This window comes from Muscardinus avellanarius (assembly GCF_963383645.1).
Source record: "Muscardinus avellanarius genome assembly, chromosome: 10".
NCBI classification, from domain to species: Eukaryota; Metazoa; Chordata; class Mammalia; order Rodentia; family Gliridae; genus Muscardinus; species Muscardinus avellanarius.
In genome coordinates this window covers 13,053,391-13,070,145 of record NC_137796.1, presented here as the reverse complement: position 1 = coordinate 13,070,145, position 16,755 = coordinate 13,053,391, and the positions used below count along the sequence as shown (strand labels likewise).

Sequence of the window (16,755 nt, the reverse complement as noted above, 5' to 3'; positions counted from 1 at the left end):
ATCCATGGGTCCATGATGATATAAATAATTGAATGAATAAGTGACAGAGAAGGGACAGTTCTTCTATGCAGAAGAATTAGAAGGAAAGAAGGAACAAGAAACTCACCCTTAGGCAGATACTACAGTAATATTTGTAATAGGCAAGTTCTACCAATAGAGGATACAACCAGTCCATTGGTAGGAGAATATCTGAGGGCAATAGAGCTTTGCCTAATCTCAAGTGTCTTCCACAAATACTTATTAATTACAAAGGAGAAAAAAAAGTGACTTCACAGGGGAGAGACTCGGCAGACACGTGCTCCGTTGGGTGATGAGGTCACCGTCCTGGTGATGCGCCGGGGACACCAGCCACCCGGTAGGGTGCACTGCGACCCCACGACTTCAGCAGCACTCTTCCAGAGGCCTGCCTTCATGAGCGAGCATTGCGAGCCCAGCGGAGAGGCCTTCTGCAAAGGAACTGACCAGTGCTTCAAAGTGTCAGGGACACAAAGAACATGGAAAGGCCAGAGCTGATAACAGACCAGAGCGGACTCGGGACTGACAGCTAAACGCAGCATGGGGTCCTGGAGTCAAAAGGACAGGGCGGGAAGCTGGTGGCAGTCGAGTTAGGCGTGTAGTGGAGTTGGTGGTGTCCTACCAGATTCCTCTCCCGCTGTGCCGAGTGAACTACCTCGGCAGGTATGATGCTACATCTGGAGGAGTGGGGGGTCTATACAGACTTTCTTTACTCCTTTTATTTCCTTTCAGTTTTTTTCTGTACATAAAAAATTATTTCAGAATGAAAGCATGGTGTTTTTAATTTGGGAAAATATATTTAGAATCAGGATCATGCAGTGTAGATGGTATCAGTCTCATTGTATAGAGGCCTGTTCTGGACATTTTCTAGAAAGGAAATTGTGTGTGTGGTCTTTTGTGAGTGACTTCTTTCCCTTAGTTCAGTGTTTTTATTTTTATTTATTTTTTATTTTTTTATTTTTTATTTTTATCTTTTGTGTGTGTGTGATACTGGGGGTGGAACCCAGGGGCTTTCTACCTCCAGGCTATACTCCCAGGCCTATTTTATTTGGAAACAGGGCCTCACTAAATTGCTGAGAACCTCACTAAGTAGCTGAGGCTGGCTTCGAACCTGTGCGATCCTCCTCTCTCAGCCTCCCAAGCGCTGGGATTACAAGCGTGCGCCACCACGCCTGGCTAAGGGTTTCTATTTCTCCACGTCCTTACCAACCCTTGTTAGTATCCTCTACTTTATTTTAGCTGTCCTGATGGGCACACGGTGGGTGTAAAGTGGACTGGATTTACAGTGTCCGCTGGCTAAGGATGTCAAGTATTCAGAAGTCACTTCGCATCTGTTGCCTTCAGTCTAGCGGTCCCTTTCAGAATTCCCCAGAAGTGTTGATCTTGAGGGTCCTCTCCCTGTGAGATTGCTGTTCCTAAGAAGCTTAGAAGCCTGAGCAGCATTGGGTCCTCGGGGTTCCAGGGCCACATTGCTCTGCAAGGGCCTAAATCCAGAGGTGGGGGCTGGCGAGGAGCGTCTTGGGCTCGTTCCCGAGAGCGTGTTTATTCCCAGGACCAAACAGCCTCATGTCACCTGTTCCTCTTCCTCTCCCAGGAGGTCCAGAGGGTTCTTGTGACTCCAGCTTCAGCAGCAGCATCAGCGGCTTCATGCCAGCCAGGTAAGTGGTTTGTTCCCGAGGTGTTTGTGGAAAGCCAGTGGCCTAACTCTTTCCTGGGTACAGGAGACCACAGTGAAGACCCAAGGCAAATGTCTGAGGCCGGTATTTTAGGGGTACTCTCGTACATACAGGAGGCACTTCAGGGGGGCCTGAAGGACGCTGGCAAACCCACCTCGCCTGTTGCCAGTGGACAGATAGCCTTTGCATAAGGATTAGAAGCCACTGGGGACCCATAAACGTGAATTGTAAATACAGTGCATGCGAGGTGCGGATAGCGGGGCTCTTGTAGATGCCTCCGCGCCTGCCTTATGATAATGTGGGTCTGCCGTCACTGATGTGAAGGCTGTTGGGGGACAATCCGAGCCCAGGCAATCACAGGGTCCAAGACAGCGGTAGAGCACAGGCAGAACGGGCTCCTGATGCTCCCAAGCAGCCACCATGACACAGCCTTCCACAGGGGGGCAGTGCAGGCCAGGCAGCCAAGCACTTCCTTTCCTGGCCAGCTCCCTCCGTGCTCCCGGAGGATCCCTGCAGAAGGAGATGCCACCATTCCGTCCCAGCCTCAGCCCCTGGACCTGCCCTGGCCTTGTCGCAGTGCCTTTGGGTGGCGTGGGCACCTGTGAGTGTGGAGTGGATGGCCACAGCTCTGCAGGGCATCTCTTCCTCCAAACCTGGGCTCTAGGGGAGCCAGACACTCAGGAGGAGAAGTGTGCGTTCAACCCCAAGAGGGGCTCTCCTCCCCAGCGCTCAGCATCTCTCCTCCTCTTGTCATCTCTGTCCCTAAGGACCAGCGCATGTTTTCCAGGTACACAGGACTGAGGAAAGGCTTTCCCCTAGGACCGCCCCTGAGGGGGCAGCGGATCTGGAAGTGCCTGTGGGTCCCTCGCTCACTGCCACTTAGTTGTTACGCGGCTCCCGAGCACCTGCCGCTGCGGGCTCTTAAGATAACGAGACGCCCCCATGTGCCTGACCTTGCGGTTCTCTTGTGAAAAGGCAGAAAAGTAGCCAGGAAGAGGACCGATTGCCGTGCAGAGTGGAGGAGCCACTGGACAGGGGACTGGCTGCTCTACAGAGGTGCTGGGGAGATGAGCCAAGGCCCTGAGCACAGCCCCAGGGAGTAACGGCTAGTGAGATGAGCCCAGCAAGTGCTCCAGAGGCCAGCCCTGCGCTGAACCCTGTGCTGGGTCATTTATATTTTAGTCCCGGGGTCGGTAGCACTGTTAGCTCTATATGGGGGACAAGGAGGGGCTGAGGTGGGCAGAGATGGGCTGGAGAGTCACCGCACCCCTGGTGAGGAGGGACAGAGGGTAGACCGAGGAGGTGGCCACATGGAAGGATGTGTTTCAAAGGTGGACCTGTGAGGATTTGCTGTAGACGGGGCAGAAAGGACAGGAGGGAGGGGAGGGGAGAATCACCTCTGGATGTTTAGCTTGGGCCACGCTCAGGACGGCCTGGTTACATCCCCAAGCTGGTAGAAGGAAGAGCGCCTGTGAGTGGCGGCCCAGAGCATCCCCAGGAGAGGGAAAGAGGCGGGCATGGACCCTGGATGCTGGAGCACTGAGGGGAGGTCTGGGCAGAGATGCAGGAGGCCCTTGAGCCCTGCAGAGGGCTCAGCTCTAGTCCTGGATGTCGAGGAAGCCAGGGATGCGGTCAGGAGTGGCAGGATCGGATCTGGGCTCTAGACGCTCGCTCTGGCAGCCGAGTCGCCTTTGGTAGACCTGTCACTGTTATCTGGGCTGTAGGGACTGTCACATCTCGCCGGGGGGGGGGGGGGAGCACAGCAGGAAATAGACAGGCATAACTGGTGGACTGTGGAGGTGGCGTGGCCTCCCCTCTCCCCAGCTACCTCGTGTGGGAGCTGCACTGTGCTCACCGGGACAAGCCTGCAGGAGGCCTTAGTCCTGGGCTCGGGCCAGGAACCACCTAACTGGAACCACGTTGGTGCCTACGCTTGTCAAGAGCCGGTGCTGAACCCTGCCCTTTTAACATAAAGCAAACAAATAAGAACAAACCCCCTTGTGTTTCCCGACTCTCTTCCCGTGGCGGCAGCCAGGTTGGAGCCACTAGCTACACTGGAGAAGAGAGCAGCCCTGCCCCTGTGATGCCAGAGCCAGGCCCAGGGATGCAGCCAGAGGGAGACCGAGCTCGGACAAGACGGCATGGCCCAGGGTGACACAAAGCAGGACCCGCCTCGGTCTTCCCGGTGTGATGCTTGGCCAGGGCCCCACCTGCGGTCGCCAGCCTCGCTCAGTTCCCACCAGCCACAGACAGCGGTTACTGCACCAAGACCAAAAGGATTCCTGCCTGGCAGAAACTGCCAGCAAGGCGAAGGCCCTGAGCCTCTTAGTGCCCGCTGGCCCTTGGAGAGTCTGGTGAGCGCTGTGGACCCCCTCCCTAGGGAGATGCATGTCTACACAAGATTCTGAATCCACTTTCAGGGGATCAGAGATCTCCTTGATCCCTGTGCCCCAGACTGAAATAATAAAAGAAAAGAAGATTCATCACTTGGACCAAAACAGAAATCCCTGGCTACACTCAAGAGCGGAAGCCGCCTCCTTTTCCCCTGGCCTGCCCTCTCCTGGGATACTAGGAAAACCCTGGGCCAGGCTTGGCCACCAGGGGGAGCTGCTGGAGAAGCGGGGGCCATGGGGCTCCTTTCTGTTCCGTGTCTCCAGTTAAAAGGATTCTGGATACCTCCAACCACCAGAGCACAAGCGTGCTTGAAGCCAGGGCGAGGGCAGAGAAGAGGAGTTGCAGGCGCGCCCTTCCTCTCGGGAGTGCTCGGGGTCAGAGCCAGGGGTCTGGCTCTCGTCCCGGCTGCTCTTGTACACTGGGTGTCATGATTGCAGCGACGCACATGAGTTGCCCTGCATGGAAAGCATGGCGTGGTGCCTGGCGCAGAAAGCTCTGTGCAGCTGAGCTACTCCGATTATCACTGATCTTCCTTATTATCCCGTTGTCCAGATGAAGAGACAGACCAGAGAGGCCGACTTACTGCTCAAAGCCACTCAGTTAATTAGTGCAGGTTGGAATTCAAGCTGGGTCTGTCTGGTTTCAGATTCCCTGCCGTTAGCTTCATTAGTCACGGCTAGAGAGTTCCGAGTGTTTCATGTTGGCCTCCTGACTCATGGGAGGGCCCTCAGACAGGTGTGGCTGTGTGAACAGCCTTCCCCCTGGCACCCCGAGCCTCGCCAAGGCCCAGGGTGTCATCCGCAACATTTGGTGCCGTTCTCCCGATAGAGCTGACTGACCTAGATGTTAGCAAGCAGAAAGCCCTAGAAATCAGTGCTTCCTAACTTTAGTAACAGCCAAGTGAAAAAAAAAAATGATGCACTTACATTTAAAAAGGCTACTTTGAATTGAGAAACAACTCTATTTTTAGATTTATTTCTCCTCTAATTTTATTAGAGATGTGATGTGAGTACCACAAAAAGTGAGACATTACAGAAACAGAGCGGTGTATCCCAGAGAGAACCCCTGGAACACATTGTCATTCATTGGTAGTGTCAGAAACATTATTCTTAAGTCTGTGTTTTAATAGCCGCAGCACCATGCACTTGGAAATCGTAGCATATACACATGTAAGACACTCGTTATGAGATGCTTTATGAGAAAATGCTTGGTGAAAATGGGCTTTTGCAGACACCTTGAAGCAACTCAGAAGCCCCAGGCGTGACACGTCTAGACTTTTTGGAACCGATGTAGAAGTGTATTTTAAACTGTGCCTAGCTCCCTTCTGCTCTTGATGGGTTAGGTTAGCCCAGGCAGAGATTCCAGCCGGGCAGAGGAGCTGAGCACATCATGCGGGGAGCCCCTCTGGAAGGGCCCAGGGCCCAGCAAGCATACGCACAGCTCAGCAGCACAGCCGAGAGCTGCGTGCTCCAGGGCAGAGGAATCCCGATCGACCTGTCCCAGACACCGACATCAGTCTCCTGGTTCCCTGGATGCGCACCTGTTCCTCAGACCTTCATCCCCAGCTGCCAAGGGAAGCAACACCCAGCAAGGGTGTCTCCAGCCAAGGAATGAGTCCTCCGCACTTGGCCTCCAGGCCTTGGATGGTCCCGTATAGTCTGGCCCCAGGTTATCTCTTCTGTGTGTTCAAGGATTGAGTTACATGAAGCGGGAGGTTGGGTGAGGCCCACACCTGCCTCACCTGCAGTCCAAAGATGCCCATACCCGGGCAGGGGTGCTCTGTCGGCATTTGCTGTGGGAGGTTGGAGGATGTCGGTGCTGCGATGCTACCCTCACAGCAGCTCCACGAAGTCTTTTGTTTTGTGGCTCTGACACATGCCACCTGCAGGAGATGCCACCACGGCTGGCCAGAGCATCTCGAGTCGACATGACTGGTACTCTGCACTCAGGAGCACCACTGAGCCTGGCATCGCATCCAGGGGCCCTGCTTGGGCCTGGAGAGTGAGTGCCCCACCTAGGCCAGCATCAGGTGCCCAAGATGGCCACTTTCCTTCCAACAAGAAGTGACACTGAAAAGTGTGCAGTGACCTTCTACCGGTAGCTGAGGCCGTCGGGTCTGCCCAGCCAGAGGGGCCAGTGTGCCCGGGGCTGCCATTCTGCTGCTCCTCCAGGAAACGGCTGGGGTGATGCTGCCGTGAACTCCTGAGCCCCCCACCCCTGCTGGGCAGGACCACCCTGAGTCCGATGCTCAGGTTCACATTGCCAGCACTACTGCTTCCTGGCTCTGCGGCCTTGGCCAGATCACTTGATGTCTCTGTGCTTCATCTCCAAAAGGGAAACATGACATGGGCCATGGGCTGCAGAGGGGATGACCAGTAAGGAACGTTCAGCAGAGGGTTCTGTGCCACCATGCCCATTGCCTTCACCATCAAGTCCTGAGAGCCAAGGTACACACATACCAGCGGGCCTGTCCTGGCAGGGGGGCCTGGTCCCAGTGCTGCTTCCTCCCCTCCAGCAGCTCTGGGGCAAGGCATTGCTAGAGTCCCCACGGTGAGGCCTTCCTCCCAGGGGCCAGTGCAACTGAGATGTGCAGTAATCCACCAGACACAGGGTACCGGACTCCCTGGACAGCCTGCATGCCTGCAGCTCCTGCTGGACAGGTATGGGGGGCAGGCCTCAGGGTCAGGAGAGAATAGGCTTAAGGGTGTCTCCTGCGCCTCTGGCCCAGGGCCATGCTAGCCCCCAGTCTCTGTGGCCCCCAGAGGCAGAGGCAGATGAGAACACACCAGGAGCAGCTCCCAGAGGTCAGCCAGGCAGGGGAGAGGAGAGACCTGGAGATAAGACAGGAAGCGCTGGCCATCAGCAGAGGGAGAGGAGTGCCTAGGAAGCTAGGAGAGCCAATGGGGAAGCGCTGAGGAGGCCTGGCCACCGCGCAGCCGCAGAGCACTGAGGTGTAGCAGGTCTGAGCTGGGACTCACCAGGAGGGGGACATGCACCCTGGATTTCAAAGGTTGGGACACAGAAGAAGAATGCAAAGTTCTTCTTAGTGATCCTGACATTCATTCTATCACTTGCACGTTGAAATGCTAGTGATATCTGGGGCGTATTGGGTCAGTTAAAACTTACTAAAACTGACTTGGCCTTTCTTTTCCCTTTTCAATTTAAAAGCAAAAAATGCAGACTCCCGTCTGTGGCTCGCTTTGTTTCTGTGAGGCAGAGAGCAGGAGAGCAAGTGCGGGCTTGACTGGTGGCTGCGGCTCCAGACCCGCCCGCACTTTGCATTTCTGCGTCTCCGGCTGCCGAAGCTTGTAAATGTTTGGGTATCCTCAGAAGACACCAGGAATTTCCAGCCACATGACTCCCGGGGAAATCACGGCGCCTGGTCCCCTCCCCCAGAGACTCTATTCCGGGTCCATCTCCGTGCCACACACCCAGATCTTCTGCTCCCCTGAGGGTGGACATGCCCACTCTCACCCGTGAAATAGGCACTGAGGGGCCATCAAGCCATATGGAATAGCAATTCTGTCTAGCGTTACAGAGCTCAGCATCCTGCCCTGTAGGAACTGACATCACACGAGCCTCGGCGAGGCTGCAGGCAGACGAGGGAGGCACCGCCACGGAGCTCCTGATGCAGAGGAGTAATTGAGCAGCCTGCAAATGCCACAGAAGCCCGCTCTGCACTGGCACCACCTGGCCCCTCCCCAGCAAACGCAGTGCGGTACACAAGTAGGAGGGAGCCCCTTGCCGGCCTTGCTGCCCCACAAAAGAAGCTCCCCACAGAAGCCCAGCCTCTGCCAGGGAGCCGTGCTTTGGGCAGAGCTAACTCTTTGTCCCAGCAGCATTCCCCTGCCCCAGCCAGCTTAGCCCAACTTTTCTCTGAATGGAGACCCGCAAGGGTCAGTCTATGGGAGCCCAGGGACTTACTGCGCCTGACTAGAGCACAGGCACCTTCGGAACGGCCTCAGATTCTCATGGACAGAAGTGTTGTCACCTTCTCCTCCTCCAAGAGGGAGCATTTCCGATTCAGAGGCAACTCCAAGGCTCCTCTGCTAGGCCGGATGCTGTGCCAAGCCTGAGTGCAGCTAGCTAGCAAGCCGTGGTCCTATCCTCACCTAGGAGCGTCCCTCAGTAACCCAGCGCGGGCCTGTTGAGTCGGGTGTAAGCCCCCAACCCACTACCATTTGGACATGGTGGTTCTGCTCATCAGCAATGGGTCTGGCTTAAGGCCCTGAGGAAGCTAACCAGGCTTTCAGCCCAGAGGGCAGACGGGGGCCAGCCCCTGGGCAGGGGAAAGGGAATGAGCGGGAGCCCAGGAGGCTGCCTCCTCCCACCTGCGGGAGAGAAGCAAGGCTTCCCTTGAGCCCCCAGACTGGGCTGCAGAGGTGCATTCCCGAGAGACAAGCGAGTCTGTGCTCTGGCCTGCCTGCCTCGCCCTCAGGCAGCAGGGTCGAGCAGGAGGTCCTGAGTGCGCAGGCTCGGGAGGTCGCTGTGGCTCGGGGTGCTGGGGAGGATGGCAGAGGCTTCACTCAGCCCTCCTGGTCTTGCCCACAGCACTGACCGGGCCCCAGTGACACTGCACCTGGATGGAATTGTGCAGGTTCTGAACTGCCACCTCAGTGAGATGGCCATTGGCATGATGACCAGGATTGCTGTTTTGAAGTGGCTCTACCACCTCTACATCAAAACTCCCCACAAGGTGAGTCCTGGACCAGCCCCCCAGGACGCCCCTCCATGCCTGGAGGCTCCTTCCAGGTCTGCCCCAGTCTTGGGAGGGTTTGGGTAGTTGCATTTCTGGGGAAACTCTGGCAAGCAGAGAGTGAGAGGTGTACTGTGGGGCCTTGGGAGATTTGGGAGGGGGGTGGCCCCTGCAGACCAGTGGGACAGCGTCTGGACTGAGCGCAGTCCTGGGCGAGGGGAGCGCTCACAGGTGCCCCTTTCTCTACTCTCCAGATGTTCCGGCACACAGACAGCCTCTTCCCCACCCTACTTCAGACGCTCTCAGATGAATCCGACGAGGTAGGTCACCAGCACCACCCTTCATGAAACACAGCCTTCGCCTCCCCTTTTAGGGACTTGTGGGGTCCCGTTGCTGTGATGTGCTTGTGTGGTGTGTGTGGTCCTCTTACGTCAGCACCAGGCAGTTGTGCCCCACAGTGAAGCTGTGCTGAGTGCGCTGGGCTGTGGGCGCAGGGATGGTTCTGCTGGGCCTTCTGGAGCACCTCGGACAGGTCCCTGTGGGGGTGCAAGTTGGAAAGTGGTCAGAGGGGAGCCTGGCTGCGGGTCAGGCTGCCCGAGGGCGAGCTCGGAGCCAGACGCTGAGCATCCCTGCGCCTCGGTCCCCTCCGCTGGGCAGTGCGGGTGGCAGGAGCACCTCAAATGCTCACAGCAGTACACGAGGACACAGCGACCCCTGGCAGCGTCCGTGCCACGCCGCCCACGGGCCCGGTGCCCCGGTGCTGTTTGCCTCGGCTGCATCTGCTTTCTGCTTTGACCTCCTTTAAAATTGGTCCCTTAAGCCTTGTTTCATCGGGGTCCCCAAGCGCTGCTGCTGTCAAAGGGAGAGGCTGACCCAATCCCAGACAGCAGGGAAAGGGCCAGTGAACCAGGGCTGGCCCCGGGGATGGCACCCAGGCCTCCTGTTGGCTGGGGGAGGGCCTCCTCCAGCCCCTTGCTGCCGTACCCCGGTTCTCTGCGGCACCTGCCCCAGAGTTGGGCAGGGTAGTTCTTTTCAGGGCTCCCCTGCCTTGCCACCAGGGGGCAGGAGCTGCAGCTGGGCACACCCTGGGCTGGTTCCTGAACCCGGGCTGAAGAAACAAGTGGACAGGCAGGTACCAGCCTCTAGATCCTCTGAGCTCTCTGAATTTCTAGAAAAATCCCAGATGATTTCCAGGAAAATCCCAGAGGTGGCTGTGAGTGCCCCGGCCCCTCGTGCCAGCCCACCATGCATGTGCACATGCACGTGAGTCTGCGCACACACACAAACATACACACACACCTCCTCCCTGCACTGCCCCTCTGCAGTGCAAGGCCCAGGTGGACGCAGCCCGGTTCTGCCCGCACGCAGGGAGTGACCCACTGCGTAGCCAGGCCCTCGATTCAGCACAGAGAGGAAGAGCTGACTGGCACTAAGTCTTCCCTAGGACTTCACTGGAAGCAGCTGAGTCCTTTAAACTGAGTAGTTTAATCCCATCCAGCTTTCTTTGCTCAAAATTGGTGGGTGGGTGGGTGGGTGGGTGGGTGGGTGGGTGTGTGTGTGTGTGTGTGTGTGTGTGTGTGTGTGTGGCCGCAGGAGGAGATGCAGTCCATTAAACCGCACTGTTCAGGTTGCGGCAATGGAAACTTGATTTGCTGAACTGCCAAATGTCGTCGGGGCTTAGGGGCACGTCTGTGGGCCTCGTGGGAGGACTGAGGCTGTTGTTGGGGACAGTAGAGGGGACGCTGTGACGGGAGGGAGGCGTCCCGTTTTCCTGTCTCTAGAGGTCTGGTGAGTCAGGATTTTACCACATCCTGGTGCTTGACCGGAATCCCATTCCTGAGTATCCCCTGGCCAGTCTCTTTGACCTTGTGGACACACTGTGTACTTGGCAACAGGCGCACAGCCATGAACAAGGCAAAGCCCTCCTCTCCAGGAACTTCTTTGCAGGATATCTAGAAAGTGTTCTCCGGCAACTTTTCCCAACTATTTCCATGCACAGCTCTCATCTCAGATCGGAGCTCTCTGGGGTTCGGGAACTGTCAGGCCCTTTCATGGTAGTAGCTAAAGAGCCCGCACAAAAGCCCTGTGGGGGGAGTTTCATTATTCCTATTTTGCAGTTCAAAAGCTAAGGCCTAGGAAGGTCAGGTCGTTTGCACAGAGCTAGAAGTGCTGGAGTCCAAACTCCAAGCCAGATCCGTTGGACTCCGAAGCCCTTCATGTGTGTGACGGCCGTGCCTGAGGCTTTCCCAGCCCAGAACCCGCTGGGGAGGTGGGAAGCTTGGACTTAATTTGTCGTCCCCCTCCCCCATCATTTCCTCCTGATTTCTCTAGGTTTTCTGGTCTTTTTCTCTTGTTCCATCAGTTCTTGAGAAGAGTGCCCAGTTTGGTGTGGAGACATGTAGAGGTTTTGAAAAAGCCTCCCCGTCCTGCCCTCAAATCCATCGTCTACTTTCCCTATTGATTTGGAGGGCGTTCAGTTTGTTCTCTGTTGCAGATTTTTTTTTTTTTTTTTTTTTTTTTGTGCAGTACTGGGGATGGAACCCAGGGGCATTCTACCTCCAAGGTACACCCCCCGCCCTATTTTTTAATTCTTTATTTTGAAACAAGGTCTCCCTGAGTTGCAGAGCCTCACTAAGTAGCTGAGGCTGTCCGCGAACCCGCGATCCCGATCCTCCAGTCTAGGTCTCCCAAGTGCTGGGATTACAGCGTGCGCCACCACGCCCAGCTGCGGATGTCTTTCTTTCTCAGGACAGTTATGAGGAACCTCCACACACTCTGGCTGAGAGCCACTGGGCTCAGGGACAGGTGCACCCAGGTTAATGATGCGAGAGCTGGGCACGGGGAGGGCGGCGCTCAGAGACCCAGCTCCGTGCCACCGCGGGGCCCACAGTTCCGGTGGCGCGTGGCTTCACTGGGGTATCTCGTCTACCATTGTTGCTCCGTTCTACCCGAGTGACAGCTCGTGGGGCACACCCTTCTGGTTCCTCCGCTGCCTCTTTTTCCGTTACTAGGGATAAGTGGCTGTTTCCTTAGTACTGGCTGCTCCTCATAGACATTATCTGAAAATCCCTTTTGTCAGAAAGAATTTGCAGGTGTCAAATTAATATTCTTGGCACTGGAGTCGAAACCCTCCCATTAGCTAGAGATCCAATTACTTGTTTTTTAAGTGAAAACGTGACCCTTATTTCCCCAGCTTGGAATGTGGGGCGCGTGCGCAGAGCTTCCTCCTGGACGCCCCATGGGAGGAGGAGACCGCTGCTTCCCCTGCCCAGAAGATGCCAATTGTCGGCTGCCTCCCGAGCCTGGCAGCGGCGGGCTGCGACAACCTAGCCATGGCCTGGCGGCGAGCACCGCAGGACGGGGTCCTCCCCTGTTCTGACATGCGCTGCCCGGCCGGGGGCCTGGGATGACCCTTCCCTCTGAAACACAGCTACCTCCCAGCCTGCGTTGGAAATTCTCAGGGCAACCTCAGTCTCAGAAGAGACCTGGAAGCACATCTGTCCCCAGTGAGTGTGGACACCCCGGGTGGTTGGCCACCAGACCCAGGCCTGGTGCTGGCTCTGGCTTCTCCGCGCCAGGGGCCCTGTGTGAGGAGTTCAAAGTCCCTAGACCCTGAAATGGGAATAATGGTGTCTACACCCTCCTACTAGACTGCTGTTAACAGGGAAAGTGTGCAGCACCCAACGGAACCACCAGACAGGGCCACCGTAACCGCCTCTGTCTCACTGGGTTATGTCGGGGACATCGGGCTTTTCACCGTATTTGAACTCTGCCTCAGGGGCAAGGCTCATTCCTGGTAAGCCGTTGTGTCCTTCAGGGTCTTTTTCGTAGGTCTTTCTCCCTGATTACGAAGGTAGCCTAGAGTTTTGTATCTGCTGTGATTTAGATAGAATGGTACCTCTTCTGGTAACTCCAGGTGACAGTAGCCTCATAGCGTGGGCTTTGAAATCAGCCAGTTCAGGGGCCAGTCCTGGATCTGCCACTCAAGGACTGGTCAACCTCAAACAAGTGGCCTAGCCACTGCGAGCCTCAGTTTCCTTATCCACAGCAAGAATACTAACAGGCCCTCCCTCGCAGTTTGCTTGGAAGGACCAATGAGACTGTGCATGGTACACACGAGTCCGCGGTAGAAGGGAGCGCCTGTCCTTGGTAGTCACCTCACCAGATAGACCCGGGCACACTGCGTCAGCAGGTCGGGCCCCACTGGAGCCCTCCCACCTGAGCCTCGGCAAGCAGGGTGCCCCCCCCCCCCCCGCTGTCCCCGCCTGTCTGAGAGGCCTGAGGAGTACTGGGGGCTTGAGGAACTCACATTTCATCTCCAGGTGGTAGAGGCCAGCAGGGGACAGAATGGGCATGTGACCAGCGCCCCCGCCCTGTGCCCTTCCCATCCGCCCTCGCCCAGCCTCCTCAGCAGCCCTGGGTTGGAGCAGCCCAGAGGGGAAAAGCAAGGTGGCATTCGGCACCAGCCTCGTGCGTCAGAGCCCCGTGGTCAGCATCGCTCCCGACTCACAGGGGAGGAACCAGCCGGCTGCTCCGGTCCAGGGAGAGCGGAGAAGGGCATGTCAGCAGTAGTCTGCATTAGGCCTCGGCAGTGGGGCCTGCAACTCAGAGCCAAAACCTCCAACCAGGAGGCAGGCCCTGCCAGACCTCACATCACCGTGAACAGGGACCCACAGAGGCAGCCCCCGCATCTTCTCAGTACCCCAGAGCTGGGTGTCCCTAACATGCAGAGACGGGATTCTGAGCCCAGGAGGGGTGCCCCTCCCCCACGCCCTGTGTAGTTCAAAGTCACTAGAAGAGGAAGTACTGATGGGGTGTATGGCTGATGTGACGGTGCATAAGCCGCCTAAAGAATGAGGACCGCCTCTCTAGAAGGCGCGGCAGGCGCAGTTCTGAGGGCGACTCGCGGCTGTGCTGGAGCTTCAGCTCCAGAGCCCACTGGCCGTGTGAAGAGCGTGGGCCAGCCGTCGCACCCGCTGTGGCTTCGGCCGCGACCCAGGAGGAAGGGGCCTGTGAAGCAGAGGTCCAGCGAGTGATTTGGGGGCCTCTGAAAAAGGGCTTTTTTAAATGATCTTTTTTAACTAGGGCGTTGTAATTGTGCGTGGTAGTAAGATACAGAGGCCCATTCACATATGCCCACCCCATCACTTAGTTGGTGTCCTTCCCCAGGGCTCCCCTCTCCCCGTCTTCTCCCCTCCCGGGCGTGATGGTGAGACTCAGCCCTAACATCATTTGGTGTTTTTCCTTCTCTGCTTCTCCTCTCCCTCCCCCAGATTCCTTCCATGATCCCCTGAAAGGGGGCTTTTTTTTTTTAATGCTTAAAATGCCCTGTGGATGCAGTGACAGACCCCGTCCCAGGCGGTCTGCCGCCTTCCCTGTCCTCAGCCCAGGGGGTGTCTCAGAAGTGCCCAGACCCGGCTGTAGGACCCGCAGGCTGCGCTGGCCTTGCCGAGCTCTGAGGAACGCAGCGCTGTTCGTCTCGGGCGGGGCAGGGGCTGCCTCTTCTCCTTGGTTCACTTCTCTGGCTGTCCAGCCAGTCTCTATCCCCAGGCCTTTGGACCCCTCCCAGCAGCATGGATCCCCAGGGAATGGCGCCGCTGCACGGTAGCCCCTGTTTGAGGTCTGGTTTGCCCTGGAGGAGAGAGGAGAGGTGGGAGAAGTAGGATGGAGAAACTGCAGGGGTTCTCAGGACTCCAGGGGGAAGGCTCTCGGGGCCAGGCCAAGTGGCCCGGGAGAGAAACTGCTTAAGGCTCGAGTAAGAGACCAGAGCACGGCCCTGGGGCGCGCCGCCTTTGGTTTCTCCGGTCCTGGGGCAGGAGCAGCGCTGTCACCCCTCACATCCCTTCCCACCACCCCCATCCCGCCCAGTCCACTTAAACACTCCCTTGACTTTCCCCAGGAGTCTGGTTGCCGTGCTCTGGTGCTGGAGTCGGCCACCGGGCCTGGTGGTTTGTCTTGCTGCCCCTTCAGGCCGGACCCCACCCTCGAGAGCTTGCTGTGAGGAATGGCAGAGGTCTGTGGATCCCGTGTTCCAAGGTGCCTGGGGCTGCTCTCTCCTGTCCCCGGGGGGCCCATCCCTCTGTGTTTGCCCCCCAAAATGGGGGCTTCCACTTAACTAGAGACCTCTTCACCTGAGGGCAGGCTGGGGAGCTGATGACGGCCTCCTGGCACCCCTGCTGCCGGCTTCCCTTGAAAACTGGCATGAATGGTCTGTCCATGGTAGGCCAGGGCACTCACTAAAGGTCACAAGTGCTGCTCCCACTGGCTGTCTCGTCTTAACAAGCCTGCTGGGTGATCCTAGAGTGGTTTCAGTTGTCCCAGTTTGCCTGTGTGAAGGTTCAGGCGTGCAGAAAACTTGCCCAAGGTCACAGTGCCCCATATCACAATTGGGAGTCAGATATATCTGATTCCAAAGCACCTAGAACCCCACGTAGGAGCTAGACACAGTGGTATATGCCTGTAATCCCAGTACTTGGGAGGCTAAGACAGAAGGATAGCAAGTTTAAAGTCAGCCTGGGCAATTTAGTTAGATCCTATTTCAAAATAAAAATTTTAAAGGGCTGGGGTGTAGCTTAGTGGTGGAATCCCCCTGGGTTCAGTCCCCAGTACCACAATCAGTCAGTCAGTAAACCCCACAAAGGGCCTCGATCCACCGCAGAGCAGGAGTCCACCCAGCTGGGGCCTGCTTCACCCGGGCCTGGCCCCTCGTTGCGCCCTTGGTGTTTTGTCCTTGGCTGACCTTGGGTTCTGAATGCACTGATCCTCGTTCCCTGCCCCTTCCGGGCCCTCAAGGGCTGCCCTAGGCTGCTGACCCCTCCACATCTCAGGCCAGAGGCCATCTCCATCCTCTGTCTGGTCTCCAAAAGGGCTGGGCCACTGTCGGGGACCACTGAAGGAAGGGGAGGGGCAGGAGGGACACCTCTGGTCCACGCCACCCAGTTCCCCGTGGGACTGGGCGAGTTCCATGACATCTTCCCTCAGTTTGCTTCCCTGAGATGTGAGGATTGGATTGGCTTCTCTTTGGTCCCTTCCAGCTCTGAATTTGTGTGGTCCTGACTCCACTGCCTGGAATACTAATGCTGCCTGCTCAAAAGTGGACAGTCTTCCCGAAGAAAGGGACTTGTTTTTCCTCCTCAGCTCCTCGCCTCTGTTTTTATTTCACCCCAATTTTTATTCCGTCCACTCTCCCAAAACAAACAAAAACAACCCCTCCACTCCTGCCTGCCTCAATTCTGCAGATTTCTTTAAAAATCAAATTACCAGTAAGGTAAAATCTACCCAGAGAACCAAGGGATAGCGTGTCCGCAACCAAGAACGTGATTGCTCTTGCTTAGTTGCTGCCCCACGTGGGAAGATGAGCAGAGCCTGCCTTCGCCACCTCTGGCTGCAGCTGCGGGGCCTCGGCCACTGGACGCTGCTGGCCTGCAGCTGACCCCGCAGGAGAGGGAGTGCTACACAGGGAGCAGAGCCACAGCTAGCAGCTCAGAGGTGCTGGGGACCAGTCACGCCCCAGGCTGTCCTCACTGTCAGGAGGACTCAGGCCTTCTGAAATCAGGCCTTACAGCAGATCACTGCCAGAGAGGAGAGGGGAGCAGGGAGACAAGAGGCCCCGAATCGTGTCTGCCTCCTCGTTCTGCTGGATTTGCACACTCCTCAGTTTCCCCATCAGCCACCCCAGAGTAAAGGGGGACCCATAGTAACCACTAGCTGTTAGCCTATTAGCATCCCACTGCAGAAAGGCAGGCTTGGTGCAAGAGGTTTTTTTGTTTTTGTTTTTGTTTTTGGTGGTACTGGGGTTCCTGGAAGCCCTTCTACCTCCGGGCCACACTCCCAGACCTATTTTTACATTTTTATTTGGAAATAGGGTCTCCTAAGCCAGCGCACGCGGCTGGCTTCGAACCTGCGCGATCCTCCTGTCTCTGCCTCCCAAGCGTGGGGATTACAAGCGTGCGCCACCACGCCCGGTGGTGCAAG

The 16,755-nt window shown here is 56.8% G+C and overlaps 1 protein-coding gene across 2 annotated transcripts in view; it reads left to right on the top strand.

Moving 5' to 3' along the window:
• Positions 1-16,755, top strand: part of VAC14 (VAC14 component of PIKFYVE complex) — a gene marked incomplete at both ends in the record, with an annotated part of 110,743 nt that overhangs the window by 33,289 nt on the left and 60,699 nt on the right. For both annotated transcript variants that reach the window (XM_080702604.1, XM_080702603.1), the window contains 3 exons: positions 1,610-1,673; positions 8,637-8,781; positions 9,036-9,101. In XM_080702604.1, the coding sequence (XP_080558730.1) occupies positions 1,610-1,673; positions 8,637-8,781; positions 9,036-9,101 (275 nt within the window). The remainder of the gene's footprint in view (positions 1-1,609; positions 1,674-8,636; positions 8,782-9,035; positions 9,102-16,755) is intronic.